Source organism: Nematolebias whitei, chromosome 2, assembly GCF_014905685.2.
Source record: "Nematolebias whitei isolate Nwh7 chromosome 2, NemWhi1, whole genome shotgun sequence".
Taxonomy (NCBI): Eukaryota; Metazoa; Chordata; class Actinopteri; order Cyprinodontiformes; family Rivulidae; genus Nematolebias; species Nematolebias whitei.
The window spans coordinates 6886074-6909233 of NC_056499.1; the positions used below are offsets into that span (position 1 = coordinate 6886074).

A 23160-nucleotide genomic window follows, 5' to 3' on the forward strand; every position below is an offset into this window, starting at 1 on the left:
CTGTTCTGGTCCAGCTGGTTTGGTTCGGCTGTTCTGGTCCGGCTGTTCTGTGCAGTTCTTTGTAATATTGTGAGAGTCCTGCTCAGAGCTTGTGTTGTGAATAATCCTCAGCTACTACCACATCAAACTTTAGCTCAATATCTAGAAAGTTGGTCAAGTTGGAGCCATTTTTCAGTTGCTAAGTTGTTAAACAATAAAGAGGCGAATCCCTTGAACTAAATGTTTTTTTTTTTATCAGAAACTGTTTTGAGATTTGATCTTTTTTTGTTATAAAATGAAATATGACTTTAAACACCTTCGTTATTTTTCTGTCAGTTGCTTTCGCACAGTTTTAAAATCAATGTAAGTTTATTCATACTCCAAGGTTTTTGTTTGTTTTGGCATCGTGTCTTTTCGGGGTGATAGAAAAAGGGAAGGAGGAGATGAATTAAAGAGACTAAAGCACGTGTGAACAGGAGAAGTGCAGACGCCTCCGATGGTGTTTCTACTTAAAACCAGGTCGGCTCATTTACAGAAAATGATCTGCACACAAATCTTGTAAGTAACAGGTTTGTCTGTGTACATAGATGGACTCGTGCATGTGCAGGACTCAAGATTTATTTTATGCTTAATTCCTTCAATAAGATAAAAAAAGGTCAGTAATTGTCCGCCCTCATAAGCCTGGAAGTAATCCTGGCCTCTGGGCACTGACTTGTCTTCTGTTTCTCCCAGATTAGACACTTTCTGACTGTTTCGTTAAAGCATGAAGAGTTTATGGCTGTTTTAAACCCTTTAGGAGACATTTGCTTCTGTTCCCAATGGTTTAGCGCCTGTTTGTGCTTCGGCTTATGTTTTAGTCACATTTTAACTACTAAATAAATTTGCCAGCATGCAATGAATGTTTATGTGTTGACAACTGTATTACATATTTTTAATGTAGCCTTTTCATTTGTTTATTTTTGTCTTCTTAATTTAGTCTAATTTCCGTCATTCTTTGTCTCGTTTGTCAAATTGAAAGATCCTTTTAGTGGATTTGAATATGGTCTACGTTTTTATTTTGTTCTTTATCATTGTTAGTTGCGCACATTTGCAGAGGTTTGACGGACTTTCAAAGAGAAATGTTAATCACTTCATGGAGCCGCTCAGAGATACAGGGGCCTCCTGACCTTGGACATGCGCCAGGTAAGCCCATTAATAATCCTTCCATGCTGGCAACATTGTCCTCAATCAGGATGACGTTTATTGGCATGCAATCGGCTTACTGGGCATTTAGTTCATGTTTTTTTTCTTGCAATAAATTACCCACTGCGTGGTTGGCATCTGCCAGCCTCAGAAAGCCTGGGCGACTGTTGAATCGTGCAGTACCGCCTGTGAGCAGCAGGGGGCGCTGTAGCAGCGCTGCTGCTCACTGACAGCGTTGCACAAATACTTAAGGCAAGAGGCTTTATCATACATTAGTTGGTTTTAAGATAAGATATTTTAAGATAAGACGGTAAAACATTTTACATACTCAGTGAGTCATTGCACAATCACTGAAGGTCACTGACAACATGCCAGAGGACATTTTGCTAAGAAGTGGGATAAGGCCGTGGGAATCGGGTGCGGAAAAAAAAATCAATGAACGAAAACAGATTTAATTAGTGCTGCATATGTTTAAGCTCTAAGAATAGTTAGACACAGTTATTATTAATTTGGCACACAAACCAGCATTGTTATTGTATCTGTGAGCAACATTTTAGTGAATTAAGTTAATTAAGATGTCTTGCCGTGCCCAAGATCCATCACGGTCTATTTTATTTCAGGAACTTTGAGTCTTGTGTCCTCCATCAGCCTGTTGATATAGGATGTTGCTGTGAGCAAAATTTTACTTCCTAAAATGCACTTAAAGGTCAAATTAGTGCACAATTTTAAATGTCTGTCCAAAATATACAGCAATTTTTTAACATCTGGATTCAGATATGACGACACAGTGTGTGTTTCACTGTCTATATGTGACCCGTGCTGGCAAAATGAGCCAGGATGGGCTACGATGCAAAACATAAAATTAAAAATTGGAAATACAGATCTTTGCTGTTTTTGAGATTTACATTTTAAAAAAGTCCATAAAGGCACCATATAGTGATCCTATGTGAATACAAGAGCACATACTTTCCCATATCTAACTTATATTCAACATTTTCTAATAGGAAGCCCTTCAAAAATAATCCTTTGTCTTGTAAAACCCTTAAAATGTCCAGCGAAAGCGATAGTTTTTCTCTGGCTGGAAATCCCTTCGTATAAGGTTTGGCATCATTGTGAAGACTGGGGATTCCTCTTTTTAAACAAAGGGCTGGAATTCCAAATAAAAATTAGGTTTTTAAGCCGGCACTAAAAGTAGCTTGTTGCCAGGCCAGGTGATTGCCAAGTTTGATCAAACTATCCGTCCATTATCTTTTACCGCTTTTTCCATTTTGGTCACGAGGTCGCCGGTGCATGACCATGTCTAGCTATCACTGTGCGAGGGGTGGGGCACACCCTGGACAGGTCTCCAGTCCATCACAGGGACACATCGAGACAAACGAGACAAACAACCATTCATGCTCTCTCTCATAGGGACAATTTAGAGTTACCAATCAGCCTAACATGCATGTTTTTGGTCCGTGGGAGGAAACTGGAGCACCTGGAAGAAACCCACACATGCACGGAGAGAACATACAAACTCCACCGGAAAGGCCCCTGGACCGGGATTTGAACCGGCAACCTTCTCGCTGAGAGGCGGCATCTCTACCAGTTGCTCCACCGTGTTGCACATGATCCAATTCAAGTCAAAGTTTATTTACAGCACATTTAAAAACAATCACAGCAAAAACAAAGTGCTTCACAAGAATTACAACATCGTAGATAAAAATATGATAAAAGAAATAAAATCGAGTTAAAAAAAGGTATGATAAAATTTACAGTAAAATACCATTAAAATAGTACTGATAAAAACCAAGATAAACTATTTCATATTTGCTGCAATTTCCCAAAAAACTTGAATCTATCAGGTACTAATTTCAGTGAAGGCCCGGGAGAACAGTAATAAATCAATATTAAAAAATGTCTCATTGTGCCATTACTATTGTGCCATTTTTTATTCTTTAGAGTATTTTTATTTGTGGAACAAAATTGTGTACACAGGGTCCCAGTTACATCCAACAATAAAATGTAAAAGAAAAACAGAAATAAGCTCTAAGATATGAACTAAAAATATGCTAAGCACTAATGGCATAAAAACAATACAAACTATATATATATAATATTTTGGGTGTTATACATCATACAAATTATATCTAGTACTATATACTATATAGTATAGTACTAACTATTGATAATTATTAGACAGAATATCATTTAAAGTTGACTGGATGTTTTTATAAGCTACAATAGCTATCAAAATACACATTTTAAAAAAAAAATTTATTTTAATTTTTATTATTTTAACAATTTCTACATCATTCAATGATTGGGGGTTCATGTAATTTCATAAAATTTCATTAAAAAAGTGTTTTCAAACGGAAAATATTCCTTGCCTTTGTCCACCGAATGTAAACAAGCAGTTTTTAATTGTTGGCAACAAACCCCGACTTTGTGAAAGTCGCTTATTTATTACAAATGGTGCGGTACACCTGTGGTAGGGAATGATACATATATAAAAAAAAAATAAAAAATAAAAAAATCTAATCAAAAGCATAAAAACGTGTATTCTGACAGCTACTGTGGCTTTAACAGCACCAGAGAGTGTAGTTTGATTATATCTTAAACCGGCCTGCCATAAAGTCCTTGCTTCGTCCACGGCCGTGACGTGTTTCCTGGGGCTTGTACGGACCACTCAGCGGTACACCGGAGGGGTATCATGAGTGTTTATCACCAGCACTTGTCTTTCACGCAGTCTTCGGTCGTTTCACCGTGTCCTCGTCGGTCGTAGCACCCCGGGGTGAGACAACAACAGGTCGGCTCGAGCACGATGTAAAGGAATCGGTAAGTTCCGCCGTTCATAACTTCATCGTCCGCTTCGGTCGCGTTCGGGTTTGTTCGGGTTTGTTCGGGCTGCCGAGCCGCTGGCGCGCCGCCGGGCAGGTACGGTGCGGTCCGTCAGTCAGTTTGAGCGTGTTTTACTCTAATATTTTGAAGCTAGCGGGTGGCGCGCGCATACAAACACACACACACACACACGCACGCACGCGCGCTGACGTCGACTGTGCGCCGCGTCCGGTTTCTGTGGTTCCTGCTCGGAGGAAGAAGTTGGAGCTCCAGGTTCCGCGCTGCTCGGTCGGGCTCGTGTAAAACGTGACTCGGTAACGTTCGTCAGGCGTGGAGGAAGAGGAGGGACGAAGAGGAGGGGGGAGGCACCTGAGGGGGGAGAGAGAGAGAGACACGGACAGGTCGGAGTGTCGCCTCAATCACGGAACAGTCGTCAGGCGGAGTCCTCCTCACCGGATCAGCTCCAGACGCGGTCCCGAGTCCAAACTATGACTGCGTGTCGTTTCCACGGACTCTGAACGACTGAGGTGAGTCGAGCCACTCCGCTGACAAATTACAATCTGGTAAACAAGCGAAGCTGTGGGAGGTTTCCTCGTGCGTTTGTTCCTCTTCAAGAACTTTATCATCCCGGGAACCTCCTGGAGCGCACGGTGGGAACCTTTGGTTTCGGGTCTGTGAAACCCGATTCATGCAAACTGAACTCAAAGATGATCAAAGGTCTGACGTGACTTTACTGTGGATTAAAATACATTTACACTGTGCATTTATAATCTAAAGAGCTGAAGCCTCACATCTTTAATCATATTCAATTCATACATTAAAATGATGGCAAATACAAAAACATGTTTGATTATTTATATATATATATATATATATATATATATATATATATATGTATATATATACACACACACACATCTTGGATTTTTGATTTCAAAGTCTATTAGGAATCGTCAGATACCAATATGCCAAATTTCAGCTGAATAGCTCTAAAAATGGCAGAGTTATCCTTGTTTTTCTATAAAACAGCTGAATAGTAGCTAAAGAAATGTAGAAAGAAGCTTAAATTTTCGTAAGGAAGTGGACGGAGCTTCATTGTGCCCACTAAACCTGAAATAGGGATAAATTAGCACAATAAAGTTGCATTTATCTGAGAAAAGCTGAAATTTGCCCCAAAACAGCTAATAGTAGCTAAAACAAATAGAAAGAAGCTTAAATTACCAGAAGGAAGTGAAGTGAGCAGAAATGTGCCAAAAAATAAATATGAGAGAAGTACATGTTCGCCCGCCGTTGAGGAAGCTGAGACTGACTCCCAAAATAGTCTGAGCCCTTAAAGATTGCACAATTGTTTAAAACGTTCTTAACTGTATGGAGTCAACTTTGTCTGTTAGTAAAATATCTAATAAACTACTGCGTAGGTTTTAATAAACCTTTCAGGAAATGATCGTGCGTTGAATTTACATCTTTGACCAACTTTCGGAGCAAACGTAATCCAATAGGACACAAGTCTAAGCATTAGCCAACACAAAATTATCATGGAGTGTAAATGTTACTTCTCTCAAAGAGAATAATAATAATAAAAAAATAAAAAAACGCAGGTGAGGTTTTCAAGCAGCCGCCTTCAAGAGAAGCTTTGATGCATTTTGCAGCAAAGATGTATGCTGCACATCCTCCAGGAACCATCTGAGCACCATCAAACTGGATGATCCGCTGAGGAGGTGCTATTTATACAACTGAGTTTGTTGCGGCACCTCGGGCTGATGAAGTCCTTTGGATGAAAGACGAAACGTTTCAACAAAAAGAAACCGTCCAGTGGATTTTCTACCTGGATCATTGAGCTCTGCTGTAGTTTTATCGTCCGTTTGCCCTCCTGCTCTTCAAATGTATGTTTTTAACAGCATTTACTCCCCAAACGCTCCGAGCGCCACGTGTTCTGGATAAGCTTCATCAAAAAGTCTTTATTAAGATTAGACCGTTTTAATAAGGGTCGACTTTTGCAGCAGAGCGCCGTGTGTCTTCTTTTACCAAAACTGGTTTATAGTCCTGTAAATAATGCTATTTTTGAATAAAGTAATATCGATCCAGATCTGTAGTTCCTCTGTCAGCAACAGACCACCCAGACGCCTTAAGTTGGACATTTTGGACACGCTCCGTCAACATTTTGCTACATAAGTAAAAGCTTGAAACGTTTTCTTAAAGATTAATTTTAACTCTTGGATCAAGTTTAAGATCCGCGCAGACGAAAGTAAATTACTGCCGCTTCCCCTGTGAAGAAGCGTAATGTTTTAGTAACGCGAGTGTTTCGAATATTCACCTAGTTCGTGATTTTACAGATGCACTAGTCCCTCGCTACTTCGCGGTTCGTTTAACGCGGACTCGCTCTATCGCGTTTTATTTTTTTCCAAAACGAGATTAGACGCGACGACGCACAATTGGCTGGATTGATGGATGGAGCAGCACGATCCGCATGGAATTATTATTCTAAACAGATTATTTAAAATCATTTCGCACCTGCTGCACCTTTGTGCAGCCCTTACTGCGGGATAAACTTCCTGCTGCAGCTGATCAGCTGATCAGCGTGCAGAATGGAGAAGTGGGCGTGGCCTAGAGCACTGGCATTGTGCTCTTTTAGAGCATTTAGAGTTTAGAAACACTGTTTAGAATATTGCAAGAGTGTGGGAAGGGTTTAAAACGCCTTAATAATAATAAAAAAAATTACATATACTTGTACTACTATTCAGTTTTTCACTTATCTGGGGTCTTCAGGGTACAGACCCTCAGTGATAAACGAGGGACTACTGTAGTAGAGGATCTTGCGTTGCTTTTATACTTCTGTGTCTGAGCTCTGCGTCTTTAAATAATATGTTGGACATACTGGATATATTAATACGGTCACTTCTTATGGTCGTGTCCCTTCTGCCTCCTGCAGGCGCAGCGGTAAACACTGCAGAGCATTTTTCCCTGCAAGAACAGAGTTCACGTCATAAAGTGACAATCGGCAGTAACTTCGTCACGCTGGTTAAACGTTTTCAACTTTATTAATTTTATTTTCTCATTATAATCTAAACAACAAAGTAATGAGGCGGTAAGCGTTTCCTTTTCAAATTGTCCTGATGGCTTCGGTAACGAGGACGGTATTATCCTTGGGGTTTAATGATACTTGTCTAATTTGATATGTATTTTTTAATTTTTTTTTTTTACCACATTATCACCGTCTGACGTTTGAAATCGTTCACGGAGACGAGCCGGGGGTTCGTGTGGTTGAACGCTCGGATGAGGGAGGTCACGGCGTCTGCGCTTATCATCACCGCGTGTTAAAAAAAAAAACCCGAACTCCAACAAAGCGTTGCGAGCGTTCACATTTATTTGCTCGTTGTGCAAAGGACAAAGTTGTGTAAGTGACAGTTTTCCCTGGATTCTTAGTTTGCATTTATAGATTTCTTTGAGCATTATATTTATAGTTTTGAGTCGCGTCATGGTAATGTTGGTTTCAGGCGTCCACATTTAAGAAGTAGATTTTTATTTGTTCTTAATTTAGACGGTTAATTATTCTTTTTTTGCTTAAATAAACACAGGTCGTTAAATATTTATTTCTGTTCTGCTTCTTCTAAGTTGTCTAATACTTTGTCTCTGTGAACTTATTCATTTGTAAAATACATGATACTTGTAAGACCTGAACTGGATTAGCAGCTTCTCGTGCCAGACTGGGTTTGGACTGTGCGACCTGGTTTTGATTAATTGACGGATTAAGTTACTGGTTTCCTCCCAACACATCAAAGCAAGTTTTCCAGTTGTTAAGCTGTTTAATTGCATTTTGTGGTAAAGGTGTTTGTGTGAATGATACTTTCAATTTGTTAAATTCTGGTTTTAGACAATAACATTTATTTTTCTTGTATTTTACCAAAGCTGATTTTTATTTTTTTTATTTTTTTAATATTATACGAATCGTGATGAATGCTGGGAAAGATTAAGACAGAGATGTTAATCTGTTGTGTGGGACGTCTGTGGCAATAAAGACTTTCGAGAGAAGTTGTGACAGTGCGTGTTAACACATGAAATGTTGTGAAAAGGGAAGGATGGGCCGAGACACGTTTATTTATTTTTAAAGACGTGTATGCAAATTAAGATGACCTTAATTAAGACTTGAAGGATCATTAAAAACTGGATTTTCTGCCCATGTCATCAAACTGCATAAAGCTGCACCCTTAGAACTGCAGATGTGAAGATTTATGAAACAATATAATCTGCTGATTAATAAAATAGTGTCAGTAAATAAAAAGGTTAGCAATAAAAATACACTCCTTGAAATCACTGCCTAGTAGCAAAAGGAGCTTCAAGTGTAAATTTTGTGTTCGTGGATTCTCTCGTCACTTCAAAAATCAACAATAAAACAACACGTTTATTTTAATCATCCGTTTATATTGTATCTTAAATATATATTAACGGTCACTATGAATTGCAACATTATTAAAGCCATTTTTTCCCCACCCAACATCAAATGCAATTTTAATTACAGCCCGTTACTTTTAAATTAAATTCAAAAGTATGTTTTTAATTTAAAGCATCCTGTCGACGGCGCACCAAGAAGACTTTTCTTTTAAACGACACAGCCTCCTCTAAACGCATCATTCTTACGCTGCAACAAACTGTCCAGGGAAATCTTGAGGAGCTTGTTTGTTCGTCCCGACTCCAACACGGTGTCTTACACAGGAGGAGGGACGTTATCGCTTTGATACTTGGGAGGAAATAAAGAGACTGCCTCGCTGTGGGCCTGAATCAGGATTTGCCATAAAAAGGACTATTTAATGCAGTCGTCTTAGGGTGATTTTAAGGTTTTGGGTAGAGCCCGACTGATGTATCGGCAGGGACGATATTTTAGTCCAATAAATGCGTTTGGGGACATATCGGTATCAGCGGTAATTGGCCCATCATTAGGGCTGATGTTAACTAATTTTCATCTTTAAAATGCTGGGAACAAGTAGGCCTGCCACAATAAATCAATTAATCGCATGATAAATGAAAATTATCTTCATTTATCGGCTTTATCGCTTCTTTGTCTCTCTCTTTCTATTGAAGACACTGGATGACAAACGGCTCAACTCCGGTGCTCTTCACTGACCCCTCCTTTTTCTCTTTTCTCGTTAAAATCAGTTTGAACCGTCCAAAATCACGTTTTTGGATCGTTAAAGGCAGCAAAGCTGAGAAGCTAAGCTACGAGCTAAGCTAACAGGCCGACCTCGGGGGGGAAAAAAACTTTTGTCTTGTCGATGCTTCAAGATTCACGGTCGAAACCCGTGCCTTCATGTAAAAAGTTGTTTTTCTCTGCAAAAAGATTTTTTAAAATTAAAAGCTTTGTGTGAAAAATGCTATGCTAAAGAGCTCAAATCACACCGAGCGTTGTCATTTTAAGAACTGAGAAAAGGAAGGAGAGACAGCCCGTGTCACGTCAAGGGGCCTCCCTCCCATTTTTCTTAGAGATACGCTGCTCGCTCCCTCACTATCCATCCTTCGGTTCAAACTGTCTTATACTGACATCCAGTGGTCAACAAAGGTACTACATGCAAAACAAATTGAAATTTTCATCTAAAATTTGACAATAATGACTAATTGTCATATTTCAAATAATATTATCGTTTATCGCAATAAGTTCAGAGACAATCGCCCAGCAAAATTTGTTATCATGACAGGCTTAGGAACAAGCCACGCCCTTACTTGCAAATAGCATAATTGTACAATGTATCCAGTAGAGGGCGCATGAGGACTTCTTTCAATCCTGGCCATTAGGAACACACAGCTGAAGCAGCAAGCAATCCCGTGTAGCGTATTTTGCTTAACAGAGCATGGTAAGTTTATTGTAAATGATCTGTAAAACAAGACAAATCAACAATAATAAATTCTCTTTGAATCCGTTTGCCATTAGCTTCGTGCCTCTCATGTTAGCAAGCTAACGTTTAGATCACCTAGCATAGGATATTGCCTTGTAAAACTTTATCCAGATCAATAAAGATTCAATGTGTCTGCTGACTTCCTTACATAAAGAACTTTACTAATTGGCTTTTCTATGCATGTGAATGTTCCTGTAAAGTGCCCTGAGACACTTTGCTGTGATTTGGTGCTATATAAATAAACTGAATTGAATTTTATCAAATCTAATGTAGATGTAAAATATATCCGTGTCAGTAACGTTATCTTTGTCGTCCTCGGTGAAATGCATTGTTTGACTTCTCTACAAAGAAAAATAATCTCTGCTGCGTTCAGTATTAATTAGACCTTCACCGTACGGGACTGTTTAAACAACGAACAGGGTGTTTCTTTGTTTGATTTATATTTTTGTAACACACTTGATAACTTTATGGTGAATAGTGGTGGATAGAAAATGTGAGCACATGTTGGGAAGACCGTTTCAAGACTTGGTGTTGAAACAGGTTTAAAAGTAAAACCAAAACAGTCCATGCTCAAAAATCCAGGTGTACAATCCAACAATTTTCAGTCAGGTCATCTGGACAGTTTCTTTTTGTGCTGAAACGTTTCACCTTCCATCCAGAAGGCTTCATCAGTCAAGAAAACGCACAACACAAAACTGATTCTTCTCCCAAACAGCTTACTCCAAAGTGGAACAAACCAGTTATGTTGGTGCTAAGATGGTGTCTTTGGCACGCCCCTTCCTCTTGTGCCGGCCCTCTTTCTCGTCGACAGTCATGTCAAACTGGTTCAAAACCAAACAAGTCCATGCTCAATAATCCAGACTGATGAAGCCTTCTGGATGGAAGGTGAAACCTTTCAGCACAAAAAGAAACTGTCCAGACCTGACTGAAAATTGTTGGTTTGAAATTAGATTTTTTGGGGGCTGGACAAAGCTCAAAACTTTTTAGCCAACACAACTGTTTATCGATTATTGGCATTAGCTTTCCAGTATCGGTATTGGCGATAGCCAAAATGTCCATATTGGTCAGGCTCTAGTTTCGTGGTATTGGTATCAAATGGCAGCAGTCGACCCTTCTTGGCATTGATGCAAAAGCAACTAAACTTAAAACTGTCTCTAAACTTAAAAAAAAAGCTTAGCCTCTTTATTTAAATGATTGGGTTTTAGGTATTTGCTTGTAATGGATTAATACAGTATCTTCCAACATACTTAAAATTAATGACTGTTCTCGAATGATCACTCTGTCAACGTTTTTCCTTCGACGCTCGTTACGGTCCATTCGGTGGCTGCCACTGCAGCCTGAGGCGTTCACCCCGAGAGCCTTTCAGTACGTACTAAATAAAACGGACTCTGTTGTTGTTATCCCTCAGCATCCAGGGCGTGGTGTAGTCTTCCAACCACATTTCTCCACTTCTGCTGCCAGCTCACTGTGTCCAAGCATTTTTCTTTCACAAGCTTTATTGACTGTGTCCTCCCACGGGAGTGTGAAGACCCAAATTTGCTGCTCTGTGTCTTGCCACAACATCAGGTCGCGCCCTGACTCCCCGGCTCGCTGCTTCCTGAGGGATTATCAAATACCTGTACTTAACTGGGCTGCTCGATCTTGTCGTTGGGATAAATTAGCTGCTCTCTCAAGTCGATTTACGTTGACAAATCTTCATATTTTTCTTTGGACGTTGGTCTTAAACTTTATCATTTGCGCGCTTTTTATTTATTTTGCTGCTGCGTTTCCCACAAAACAAAGGAAAGAATAAAATCTTCAAAAAGTGTGTTGTTTGTTGCTGTATGCCTAGTGTTTTATTTGCTTGTGAATTTTTGTGATTGCAGGAGTTGTTTGTTTGTTATACCGATTTGTTCATTTTGGTTCGCAGAAAATGATCCAATAATCTTGACTTTTTGAAGCCAATAAATTATTTTAAATTCATATGTTCTCTTCTTCCGTTTCCTCCAAGTGAGCTGCGACCCTCCCCGTCCTCGTCTCCGTGCACCTGCATGAGCTGTGAGCAGCCCCGGCCTGTTGGAGAGCTGCTTCGCTCGGCGACTGCGCTGCGTTAGGAGACCCGATGGCTGCCGGCCCTTCATCTCCCTCCGCAGGCCGCAGGCTGCTGGAGTCGCTAACTGTGGCCATGGTGGTGCTGCTGGGTTCTGGGCTGGGGTCAGCCCTGGGTCAGCAGGTCTACACCAACACGTGGGCTGTCCACATACCTGGAGGTCCGGGGGAAGCTGATCGAGTTGCCCAAAAACACGGTTTTGTCAACCATGGCCATGTGAGTACGTCACCGGTTTTGGATCTTCATTTCAGCGCCGTGTATGCGGCTGTACAGACTTTAGTTGGGAAAGCTGGAAAACCACTCGTTGCATAAATGTAAAACCAGTTTGGTTTTGACTATGCAAATAAGGGACACACCTGGAACGCTTAATATAAGAAGACGCGCTTTACCGTCATCACCGTGCGTCTGTCTGGCTCAACTGTTATTATTGTAACACCACCTGAACGTATTGATACGATCTGTTTAAAGCCTTTTTTGAATAATTAATTTGTGATGTTTCATTCTGTATGTTCATTGTACTTGGTCAGCTCAGCTGTCCGGGAGCACGGTGCCGTTATTCCTTTTAACGCTCGTCTTTCTAGACGCAAAGCCTAAAAAGGTTAAAAACAGCAAACATGGACATGAGTATATTTGTATCTTTTTGTGTGTGTGTATGTGGGTGGGTGTGCACTGTAGCCACCTTGCATTGATGTTTTGTTCCACTCCTTTATTGCCACAAAAAGGAAATCTTCTCCAGGTGTATCATTGATCGTGGTGTTGTCTGGCTGTGGCTTTGTTTAGAGCTGGAAGCTCTTCTCAGGTTTAAGTCACGAGATAAGGTGTGTTCTTTCTTCATTGTTTAGTATGGCATTATATGTGTTTCCTTTGTTTCAAAATGCTGGTGAACAAGTTATCCAGTAGTCTTGAAAGTCTTTGTACGGTTCAGGGAACAGATCTGAACAGTGCTTTTGGAGATCACCTTTAAAATAAAGGTGATGCGAAATGAGCGAAACACTGTAAAATATCTTAAACAAGATAAAAGTCTCAGTCTCCCGTTTCACACAGGATGTTGTAAATGAGTTATTCAGAGAGCGTCTGTGCAACGTCAGGACAAGAAACAAATGTCTTGCAAATCTGTGGGAGCCGAGTTAATCTACATTAGAGCTGCATTCGGGCCCAAGAAATCTGACCCGGTCCCAGCACGTAGCCATCATCTCAGAACCCGATTGGACGAATTGACAATTACAGGCCCGAACCAGAACCCCTTGACTGCTTATATAGTTAACGGTCGGCGGACGTGCACGGCTGAATAAAAGAGACAGGAGATCGGAGCTGAGGGGGTGTTTGTCCTTTCATGGCCATCAAAGCGCATTAAACCCCTGCTTCTGCCTGCATTCTGCATTATTCAGACACGGACCATGCTCTGACATGTCTGCTTTGGGATCTCACCTGTTTGGGTCGTCGGCTGTGCGCTCCGCTGACTACAGCGGCTGAACGTCCATTTGGGCCATGGATCGCTTCCTGGCAGTAGTGGTAGTCCCATCTGAAGCTTAACTGAACTTTATTTTACCTCTTTCAAGGCCGGTCAACTCGCGGTGAAATGGTGGAAGTATGGCAAGCCATGTTGCCATATAATTGGATCGCGACACAATCAAAAGCCCGACACCGACCTGGCCCGCCCATCCAGCACATTATCATGGCCCAGGTTAGAAATGACCGCTCTAATCTACATGAGTAATTGAGTTTTTTTTTTTTTCCTGAGCTCCTTCTGTGTTTTTAAGATTGCTCTTAAAACAGCCGTACTTTTCCAGGCTCAGCTGGTGAGTTTGGGATAATGTTTTTCCTGTGTGTTAATGACGTTTTCCTCCTTTACGGCTTCCTGTTTGAATTCGCTGGATGCTGATATCATTTCACATCGTCAGCTCCTCCCTTTAGAACTGAACTTGGGTTAAATGAGTTTATTCTTCAGGGAGATGTTGGAGACGTTTTATTCTGTTTAATTATAGAGTCTTGTTTTGTCCTGCACATGATTCAGAATCAAAATCAATATTGTGCATTAATGTAATCATGTGTTCTCACAGTAAAAGTCATAAATGGTGCAGAGCTTTCAATTCCTTAATAAAAGTTTTTCAGATTGCGTTACAAATCAACAACTTAGTAAAAATTTCTGCCTGATTTGGGGGATTTTTCTGCCAATACGGAGGAATACATCAAATAAGTTACAGGCAGAACTGATAGCATTTTTTTTTTCTTATATTAAAACAATTTAGAGATATTTGAGCTTCTGATCTTTAATGTTGTAGCTTTTTACAAAATGATCCTTGCGTCTAATAAACCAGAGAACAAGCATCTTTATTCAGCTTAAATCTGTAGACTCGTCGCTCTTCAGGCAGCAGGCGTCTGCTCGGCACCATATGGCCTCACCGGTCGTGACTGGGGACGTTGTTTGTGCTCTGTATCATCGCATGAACACTAATGAGTAATCCTACGCACTTTAATCCCTTAACTATGTATTTGCTGTGGACAGCAAGGAGCGCAAACAAGGCAATTACACCCAGGTGTTTGCACAACGGCACTCTGGAGAGGAGTTTTTGTGCGATTTGGTCTGCCTCAGCAACTTGAGTTAAGCTTTTTATGATCATTTGAAGACGTGAAAGTAGACTATCATGTCTGGATTGACGAGCGAACCTTCATAATAATCTGAAACAGAAAAAACAAAAAGGCAAAGAAGGGTTTTAATCTAATGAAGCAGCTTTAATAAGGAGATATCCAGGAAGATCCTGAGCAAAGACTCCGGCTCTCTCAAGCCTGAAACATGAAGTGAAGTGAAAACAGATGTTCCAGGTTTTAACTCAAAGCCATTATCCCGCTTATTATTCTTGCTCCATAACTTTGATCTACCCTGCATGCATTTTTTAAAAGGTGGGCTAATTTGCCCTGTTATGACCAACCGCACTGTTTCAAACATTCAACCAGGTGAACCTCACCTAATTGCTTCTCCAGGGGATAATCTCTGACAGCCGTCTTGTGCTGCTGATGAATCCCACCATTTCCTGATGTGACTGGCTGCTGGCGCCACATGAAGCGAACTTCATGTATCGTAGAGAAATTCACGAGAGGAATGACTTTCATTACCAAAACACTGTTGGTCTTTTCAAGCAGCTTGTGTGGTGTTGAAGTAGAAAGAGCAGAATAAAAAAGAAAAAATGCAAAAGTTTCTCAGGATGAGCCTGTTCTACTGTTGCAATATGAGCAGATAATGAATTGGAGCTTGGAAAATTGATGTTTTTTTTTTTTTTTTTTTGCCATTTTCTTTAGTATCAGCCAGATAAGTGACTAAATATTTTTAATAAAAATGCTTGTTTGTTGATTTGACTCTGGCTTTCAGAGGATTAAGTTCAAGTCAAGTTTCTTTATGGTCATTCACATCACGTGGTACATGAGGTGGAACAAAATTATGTACACAAGGACCCAGTTGCATCCCAAAATAGCAAAAAATAAAGTGTAAAAATAAAACGGTATATGTAGTGGACTAGGCCCATGTCAAAAACTAAGTCTAAGGTCAAAATCTTGACCTTAAGAACCTTGTGGGACAGGAACTGTCATTTCATTCATTTGAACTCAGAAATACAGGTTCACCCATCCTGAGACTTTCTTTCTTGAAGATTCAAGTGAAAAGAACACTCTCTTTTTATTATCATTACTATTTTACAAATATTGATAATCAAAGTGTCTTAGTTCAAACCATTTTAGATGTTGCAGTGCACTAATCAATTTTATTAACTGAGTAATGATTTTTATTCTCATGTCAAAGCTGTTACAGAATAATTATGCATTTTCTGATTTCTGCCTTTGAGTGAGCAAGTGTGCGTTTCCAAGGTTGGAGTCAAACGAAAAACAAGTTGTTGAACGAACTGTCATGTTTTTTAGAATCCTCTCAGACGTAAATAGAGAAGTTTTAGCACCTGTTTCTGAAACGCGCCAAAACAAAACTCTCTCTGTCTGTGAGAACATTTCTGATCTGTTTCATAACAATTCTCGCTGTCTCTAACCTCTTACGTCACAAAACACACCCCGTCTGGTCGTTTCTGACCAATGAACAAATCCCAAAAGTGAACCGGGAAAGAGTCTTTAAAATGTCAGTACTTCCTGGTCTAGTCAGTTCTGATGGAGTGCTGATGGAGTTCTGATGGAGTGCTGTTGGAGTTCTGCTGGATACACAGTCCAACCAGTTCTGTTCATGTCTCTGCTCGGATGCTGTTTGATGTGGATGTTACTGACATGACAACAAAGCTCTTCCGAGTTCCATGGGATTATAACATTTTCCACTGAGGTGAATATGTGTCGAACAGAGCCTCGCCATTACTTCGGACGAGTAACAGCATCCTACTGAGACGCTGAAAGGGTGCGTTAAACGGAATCTCACCTGAGACATCTCCAGGTAAAGGAGCCGATTTCATCACCTAAGTGTACTGTAAGGAAAAGCTGAAGAAAGCCGGAGAGTGTCGATTCTGGTGAACACTTAATTTCCCTCACATACCATCTTAACTCCCTCTAAACTTCTTTCCATCTTTAAACTTTTCTATCAAGTAGAAATTCTTCCAGATATTTTAGAAATGTCTGTGTAAAAATGCTCACCCACATTCATGTGGGTAAAAGATCATAGTTGTACAGTTTTCAGAAATGTCTGTGGTGAAGCAACGGAAAAATCATGGCCGTATGATTTTTCCTGATTGATTGCTTATGTTGTTATTTTCATAATTTGCCAAATTAATGTAAATGTTTGATGTTAAATTTTGATTCTGTAAATAAATGACCGCATTCATTTTGATGGGTCAAATATAAATGACGTCTCACGTTTGCATTTCCTTAAATTCAATGCACGTTTTATTCAGTCCAGAAAAATGAGGAATCCGTGTTAAATGATGAATATATCCCAGCATCTGTTCATCTACATATACAAGGATCTAAGATATACACAAAAGCCCTATTTGAACGGGATTAATTTTAACCTAGGGACCACATGTAATAAATTACTCCCCAACGTCTGCTTTTTATGTGGTGCATTCGCACGGGATAACCAAAGCCTGAGATCTAGTGTTTTGGAGCTGTCAACCCGGAGCCCGACCCAGATTCGGACCGGGCCGGTCCATAATAATGTGCTTAATCGCCGTGCCGGTCTCAGACTTTGATGCTGTTTTCCAAATCATACGGCACAAATAAAACTAAATAAGAATGTACAATATAAAATTGTGTTAATCTACTTGTTGAGGAGGAGGCAGGTCAGACTGGCCGGTTGAAAGAGGTAAAACAAGTCACGTTAAGCTCAGATGGACAACCTGTCAGCGGCTGCGTGCATCCGCTGACCCCCCTGTCCCAGTTGAATGGACTTGCGACCTGTCCACAGTGTCCCCCACCTCTCGCACAGCGATTGCTGGACATGGGCACCAGTGACCCACGCTACCCGAAAAGGAAGCAGATAGATAGATGGATGGATCCGCTGATCACTGGCTGCGCGTGTCTCCACACCTGCGGTGAAGGATAGCAGCATCTACAAAAGCCGAAGCGAGCAGCGCGTTCATTTAAAATAGCCACGTTCTACATTTTTCTAAATGATTTTGCTTAGAAAACAAAAACAAAAAAAAAAGCCTCGTTGCGTATCGGATCCCACACATTTCTGTCCAAGTCACAGAGATGCCTATTCACGTTGGATTCGTTTTATCACAGGACCTCGGAGTTCAGCAAAATATAGTAGGTAATTTGTGGGAGAATTTTTACTTTACAAATTACTGACATGGCCGATTTGCACGGGATTAACAACAGACAATCTGTAATTATTACAAATCGCATGTGGTCGCTAGGTAAAACTAATCCCGTGTGAATAGGGCTTAAGATATACGCTAAACACGAATAATGCAAAACAATTTTTGAAAACATTGCACTTGAGCTTGATCAAGAAAGCTCATCAGAGACTCTGCTTCCTCAGGCGGCTGAGACGAGCTGGTCTGGGAAGCTCAGTCCTCACCTCCTTCTACAGGTGAGAGCATCCTGTGCTCCAGCATCAATGTGTGTCATGGAGGCTGCACAGCTGCAGAAAGAAAAGCTTTGCAGAGAGTGGTGAAGGCTGCACAGAAGTCTGTTGGAGTCAGCCTCCCCACCATCAGACATCTACACCTCCAGATGCAGGAAGAGGGCCACCTGCATCATGAAGGACCTCACTCACCCAGCACACACACTTTTGCCCCACTCCCCTCAGAAAGGAGGTTGAGGAGCATTAAGTGTAGAACCACTAGACTGAGGAACAGCTTCTACCCTGAGGCTGTTAGACTCATGAATCTCTGACCAGAATAATTACTGTGAAAAATCACATCATGTTGCTGCTGATCTGTTTCATGTTGCTGCTGATCTGTTTCATGTTGCTGTGTTCATTTGTACTCATCTGCTCACACAGACTCATGTTCGTTCTGCTCTTTGGCGTATTGTTTTTTGTTTTTATGCTATTAGTGCTTGGTGCATTTTCAGTTTGTTTTTCTTAGTTCATATCTTCCATCTTATTGCTGTTTATTTTTTTATTTTTTTTTATTTTTTTACATTTTATTGTTGGATGCAACTGGGACCCTGTGTACACAATCTCGTTCCACTTCATGTACCACATGTGGTGCGTCTGACAAATAAATCTCTCTGACTCTCTGACTTCAGCGTGAACAACACGATCTGTTACATGAAGACGGTTGTACAAACTGGAGTCCAAAAAAGTTGGGACACTAAACAAATTGTGAATAAAAACTGAATGCAATGATGTGGAGGTGCCAACATCTAATATTTTATTCAGAATAGAACACAAATCACAGATCAAAAGTTTAAACTGAGAGAATGTATCATTTTAAGGGAAAAGTCTGTTGTTTCCAAATTTCATGGTGTCAACCAATCCCAAAAAAGTTGGGACAAGTCCATTTTTACCACTGTGTGGCATCCCCCCTTCTTCTTACAACACTCAACAGACGTCTGGGGACAGAGGAGACCAGTTTCTCAAGTTTAGAAATAGGAATGCTCTCCCATTCATGTCTAATACAGGCCTCTAACTGTTCAATCGTCTTGGGCCTTCTTTGTCACACCTTCCTCTTTATGATGCGCCAAATGTTCTCTATAGGTGAAAGATCTGGACTGCAGGCTGGCCATTTCAGTACCCGGATCCTTCTCCTACGTAGCCATGATGTTGTGATTGCTGCAGAATGTGGTCTGGCATTATCGTGTTGAAAAATGCAGGGTCTTCCCTGAAAGAGATGACGTCTAGATGGGAGCATATGTTGTTCTAGAACCTGAACATAGTTCTCTGCATTCATGGGGCCTTTCCAGACATGCAAGCTGCCCATGCCACAAGCGCTCATGCAACCCCATACCATCAGTGATGCAGGCTTCTGAACTGAGCGTTGATAACAACTTGGGCTATCCTTGTCCTCTCTGGTCCGGATGACATGGCGTCCCAGTGTTCCATAAAGAACTTCAAATCGTGACTCATCTGACCAAAGAACAGTCTTCCATTTTGCCACACTCCATTTTAAATGACCCCTGGCCCAGTGCAAACGTCTGAGCTTGTGGAGCTTGCTTAGAAATGGCTTCCTCTTTGCACTGTAGAGTTTCAGCTGGCAACGGCGGATGGCACGGTGGATTGTGTTCACTGACAATGCTTTCTGGAAGTATTCCTGAGCCCATTCTGTTATTTCCTTGACAGTGGCATTCCTGTTTGAGGTGCAGTGACGTTTAAGGGCCCGGAGATCACGAGCATCCAGTAGAGTTTTACGGCCTTGACCCTTACGCACAGCGATTGTTCCATATTCTCTGAATCTTTTGATGATGTTATGCACGGTTGATGATGATAACATAAAAGTCTTTGCTATTTTACGCTCGGTAACACCATTCTGGTATTGCTGCACTATCTTTCTGTGCAACAATGGTGGAATTGGTGATCCTCTTACCATCTTGGCTTCTGAGAGACACTGACACTCTGAGAAGCTTTTTATACCCAATCTGTTGTCAATTGACCTAATTAGTGTTAATTGGTCTTCCAGCTGTTTGTTATATGCTCAATTTCCTTTTTCCAGCCACTTATTGCTACTTGTCCCAACTTTTTTGGGATTTGTTGACACTGTGAAATTTTGAATCAACATATTTTTCCTTTAAAATGTTACATTTACTCAGATTAAACTTTTGATCTGTCATCTGTGTTATATTACGAATAAAATATTGACATTTGCCATCTCCACATCATTGCATTCAGTTTTTATTCACAATTTGTTTAGTGTCCCAACTAGTTTGGAATCCGGTTTGTACTTGGTCCATGTCGAGGTGTTGATGAATACCCTCTGTTCATTAACTTTGAAAGGTGAGACCTATAATCACAAATGATGACTTCAATAAAGATGCTCTGGTGCTCTGCTCTGCCCTGATGGCACACCATTTCTGTTCATTGATTAAAATGAAGCCATTAGTTTAGAGATGTGGACAAACAGATCTTTTCACCCCTAGATGATGGGAAACGAGCCACTTCTGTTAGCTTTGTGTGACCTGGTAGGACGTACCTGAGCCGTGCAGGACTCTGCTGATGCGAGCGATTGTTAAAACTGAGCAGCAGATCTGCGGGAAGGATCAGTGATTATAGCTGGGAAGGTTTTATAGGTCTGGGAATGGTTGTTTTTATTTCCCGTTCATTCATGCTGCTTAGACAATCACATTTGTCCAGCCTCTCGCTTAAACACATGAGATATTTATGATCCTCCGTTGTAGCTCATGACAGTCTCTGACCATAAACCATTTTTTAAGACGTCAAATCTAATGCAATATGACTCCTTTAAATCCCCTCACCAACATAATTCAATTACATCTGCTCAATATGTGCTTTTATCTGTTAATTAAAATTATAGCTGCTACTTAAGATTTAGTTCGTTATGAAATAATCTGTGCATTAGTTTCTTAATAAGCTTTTAAAAAGTCATAAAACTTACAAATGAAGATGCAGAGAAAGGGAGCAAAATAAATAAATAAAGTAGTTCCTCGTTTATCACTGGGGATCCGTACCCTGAATAAGTGGAAAAACCGTGATATATATATATGTATTATATATGTATATGTATACATGTATATGTGTGTGTGTATATGTGTATATATAAAGGCTTTTTAGACCCTTCCCATACTCTTGCAAAATTCTAAACAATGTTTCTAAACTAAAACTCTAAAAAAGCACGTCATGATTTTAGCTCCCTGCCTCCTCTTCTCTTTGACACCTGCAAGTGCTCTTGGCCACGCCCACTTTCCCACTCTGCACGGAGAAGAGCTGATCAGCAGATCAGCTGCAGCAGGAAGTTTATGCTGCAGCAGTATGGGCTACACAAATGTGCAGCAGGTGCTAAATAATTTAAAATAATTTATTTTAAATAAAAACTCCATGCAGATTGCGCGGCTCATCCTTTAATCAGCCAGGTGTGTGTCATGTCCACTCCTATTTTGAAAAACCGCAATAGAGCGAGTCTGCGATAAACGAACTGCGAAGTAGTGAGGGACTACTGTACTTGAGAAAATTTCAAGACCAGCCAGGAGCTAAATTAGAAAAGCAAAAGCTGTTAATGTGGGAGTGGGAGCAGTTATCTTATTTGTTTAATAAGATTTATAGCAGCTAAAAAGATGTGAAACCATATTTTATTCCTTCTTCCTTCATGCTGTTCACGATTGAATAGAAGTCGTAACAGTTGATAAAGTTGACGAGGTTAAAATGAGCTAGGAAGTCCTTTTTTTTGTTGCCACTACTAATCAATAAAAGCTGAGCTGGTCATTGTTGTTGTTTGGCGGTGCAGAAACTCAGAGTCACTGTTGAGCGATGGCAGAAAATTATAGAACAATCTGACGCACAAAGTGTCAAACTGTGAGGTCTTTGCACCGCTCGGTGTTTTTATGGGTTTGCAAATCATTCCCTTTTTCTCTTTTCTTCAGTTTCTATTTTAAGTTCTTGAACTTAAAACAATTCCTGAATGAATGAAGGTACAAATCTGATGATACAGTATGTTTTAAAAGTAACAGTAGAAATGACCTGGTGGTCTGAACTGATTCACTTTGACAGCACTTTTAAATTCGAGGACCATTTCAAACAGGAAGAATAATTAAAACCAAGTTAGAGTAATAAAATTAGGAAAAAGCTGACTCACATTGCGGTAAATGCGCTTTAACAACCTTCTTGTATCTGCTGATGGTTATTTTGCATTTTAAAGACCCTTTTCTTGCCCACGTCGTCAAACTTGCTCTGCAGCTGAAGAGGACCTGAAACCGTGGTTCTGCCTCTGGTCTGCTCTTCCATTAAGACGTTATTTAAAAGAACAGTAAAATGGGAACACAAGGACTTGTGAGCTGGGAGTCGGTAATGAGGACTGACACCAGTGGATCACTGTAGTGCAGTTTTCATTATGATATCATCAAAGGTTTAATAAAACTTGAATAAATCAGTCAATGCTGCAACAAAAGAACCCATTTTATTTGATCAGCTTGACTGCTGGTGAAACCACTTCTCCAGCTGTTTGTAGGTCATGTGCTTTGTGCCTTTTTGGCGCCTTGGGCTTTCATCATCTTTCTCATTTTTCAAGCCACAAAGTTCTCTTTCTAACGACGAGCCTTAAAATCTGACAACTGGATTGTGTTTTTGGAGCAGGACAACTTTCTGTCCACACCTTGCGCTGAGTGAACGTTTGAAGTTCTTAAGGTTTAATCCTCTCACACCGGTTTGCTGTTGCATGATAATAATGCTAACTGGCGTGTGGTTGTGTTGTGAAACGAGCATCAGCTCACCCTTTTCCAAGAACCGTGTTTTGTTTCTTGCTTCCTGGTAGGACTACAGTATGATTCATGTAATCCTCTAAAAAGTTATACAAGTCTCTGTGCTGTGAGATGTGACTGAATCTACCCAACCGTGTTCAGCCAGGTCATCTCGGCGTTTCTTTTGTTGTGCTGAGACGCTTCGCCCTCCATCCAGAAGGCTTCATCAGTCAAACGAAACTGATTCTCCCCCAGCAGCGTATACCAACGTGGGGAAAAAAAAACATTGTTGGATTGTATACCTGGATTATTGAGCATGGACTTTGGTGTTTTTAACCAGTTTGACGTGACTGTCGATGAGGGAGAGGGGCGGGCACTGGAGGAGAGGGCGTGCCCCAGTGGCCATCTTAGCACCAACATAACTGTTTT

The 23160-nt window shown here is 40.6% G+C and overlaps 1 protein-coding gene across 1 annotated transcript in view; it reads left to right on the forward strand.

The window, feature by feature from the left end:
- Positions 1-3799: 3799 nt before the first annotated feature.
- The window catches only part of furina (furin (paired basic amino acid cleaving enzyme) a), a 107412-nt gene continuing 88051 nt past the window's right edge, over positions 3800-23160 (forward strand). Inside the window, exons 1-2 of the mRNA XM_037689787.1 lie at positions 3800-3978; positions 11857-12171. Coding sequence (XP_037545715.1) covers positions 11968-12171 — 204 coding nt within the window. The 5' untranslated portion in view covers positions 3800-3978; positions 11857-11967. The remainder of the gene's footprint in view (positions 3979-11856; positions 12172-23160) is intronic.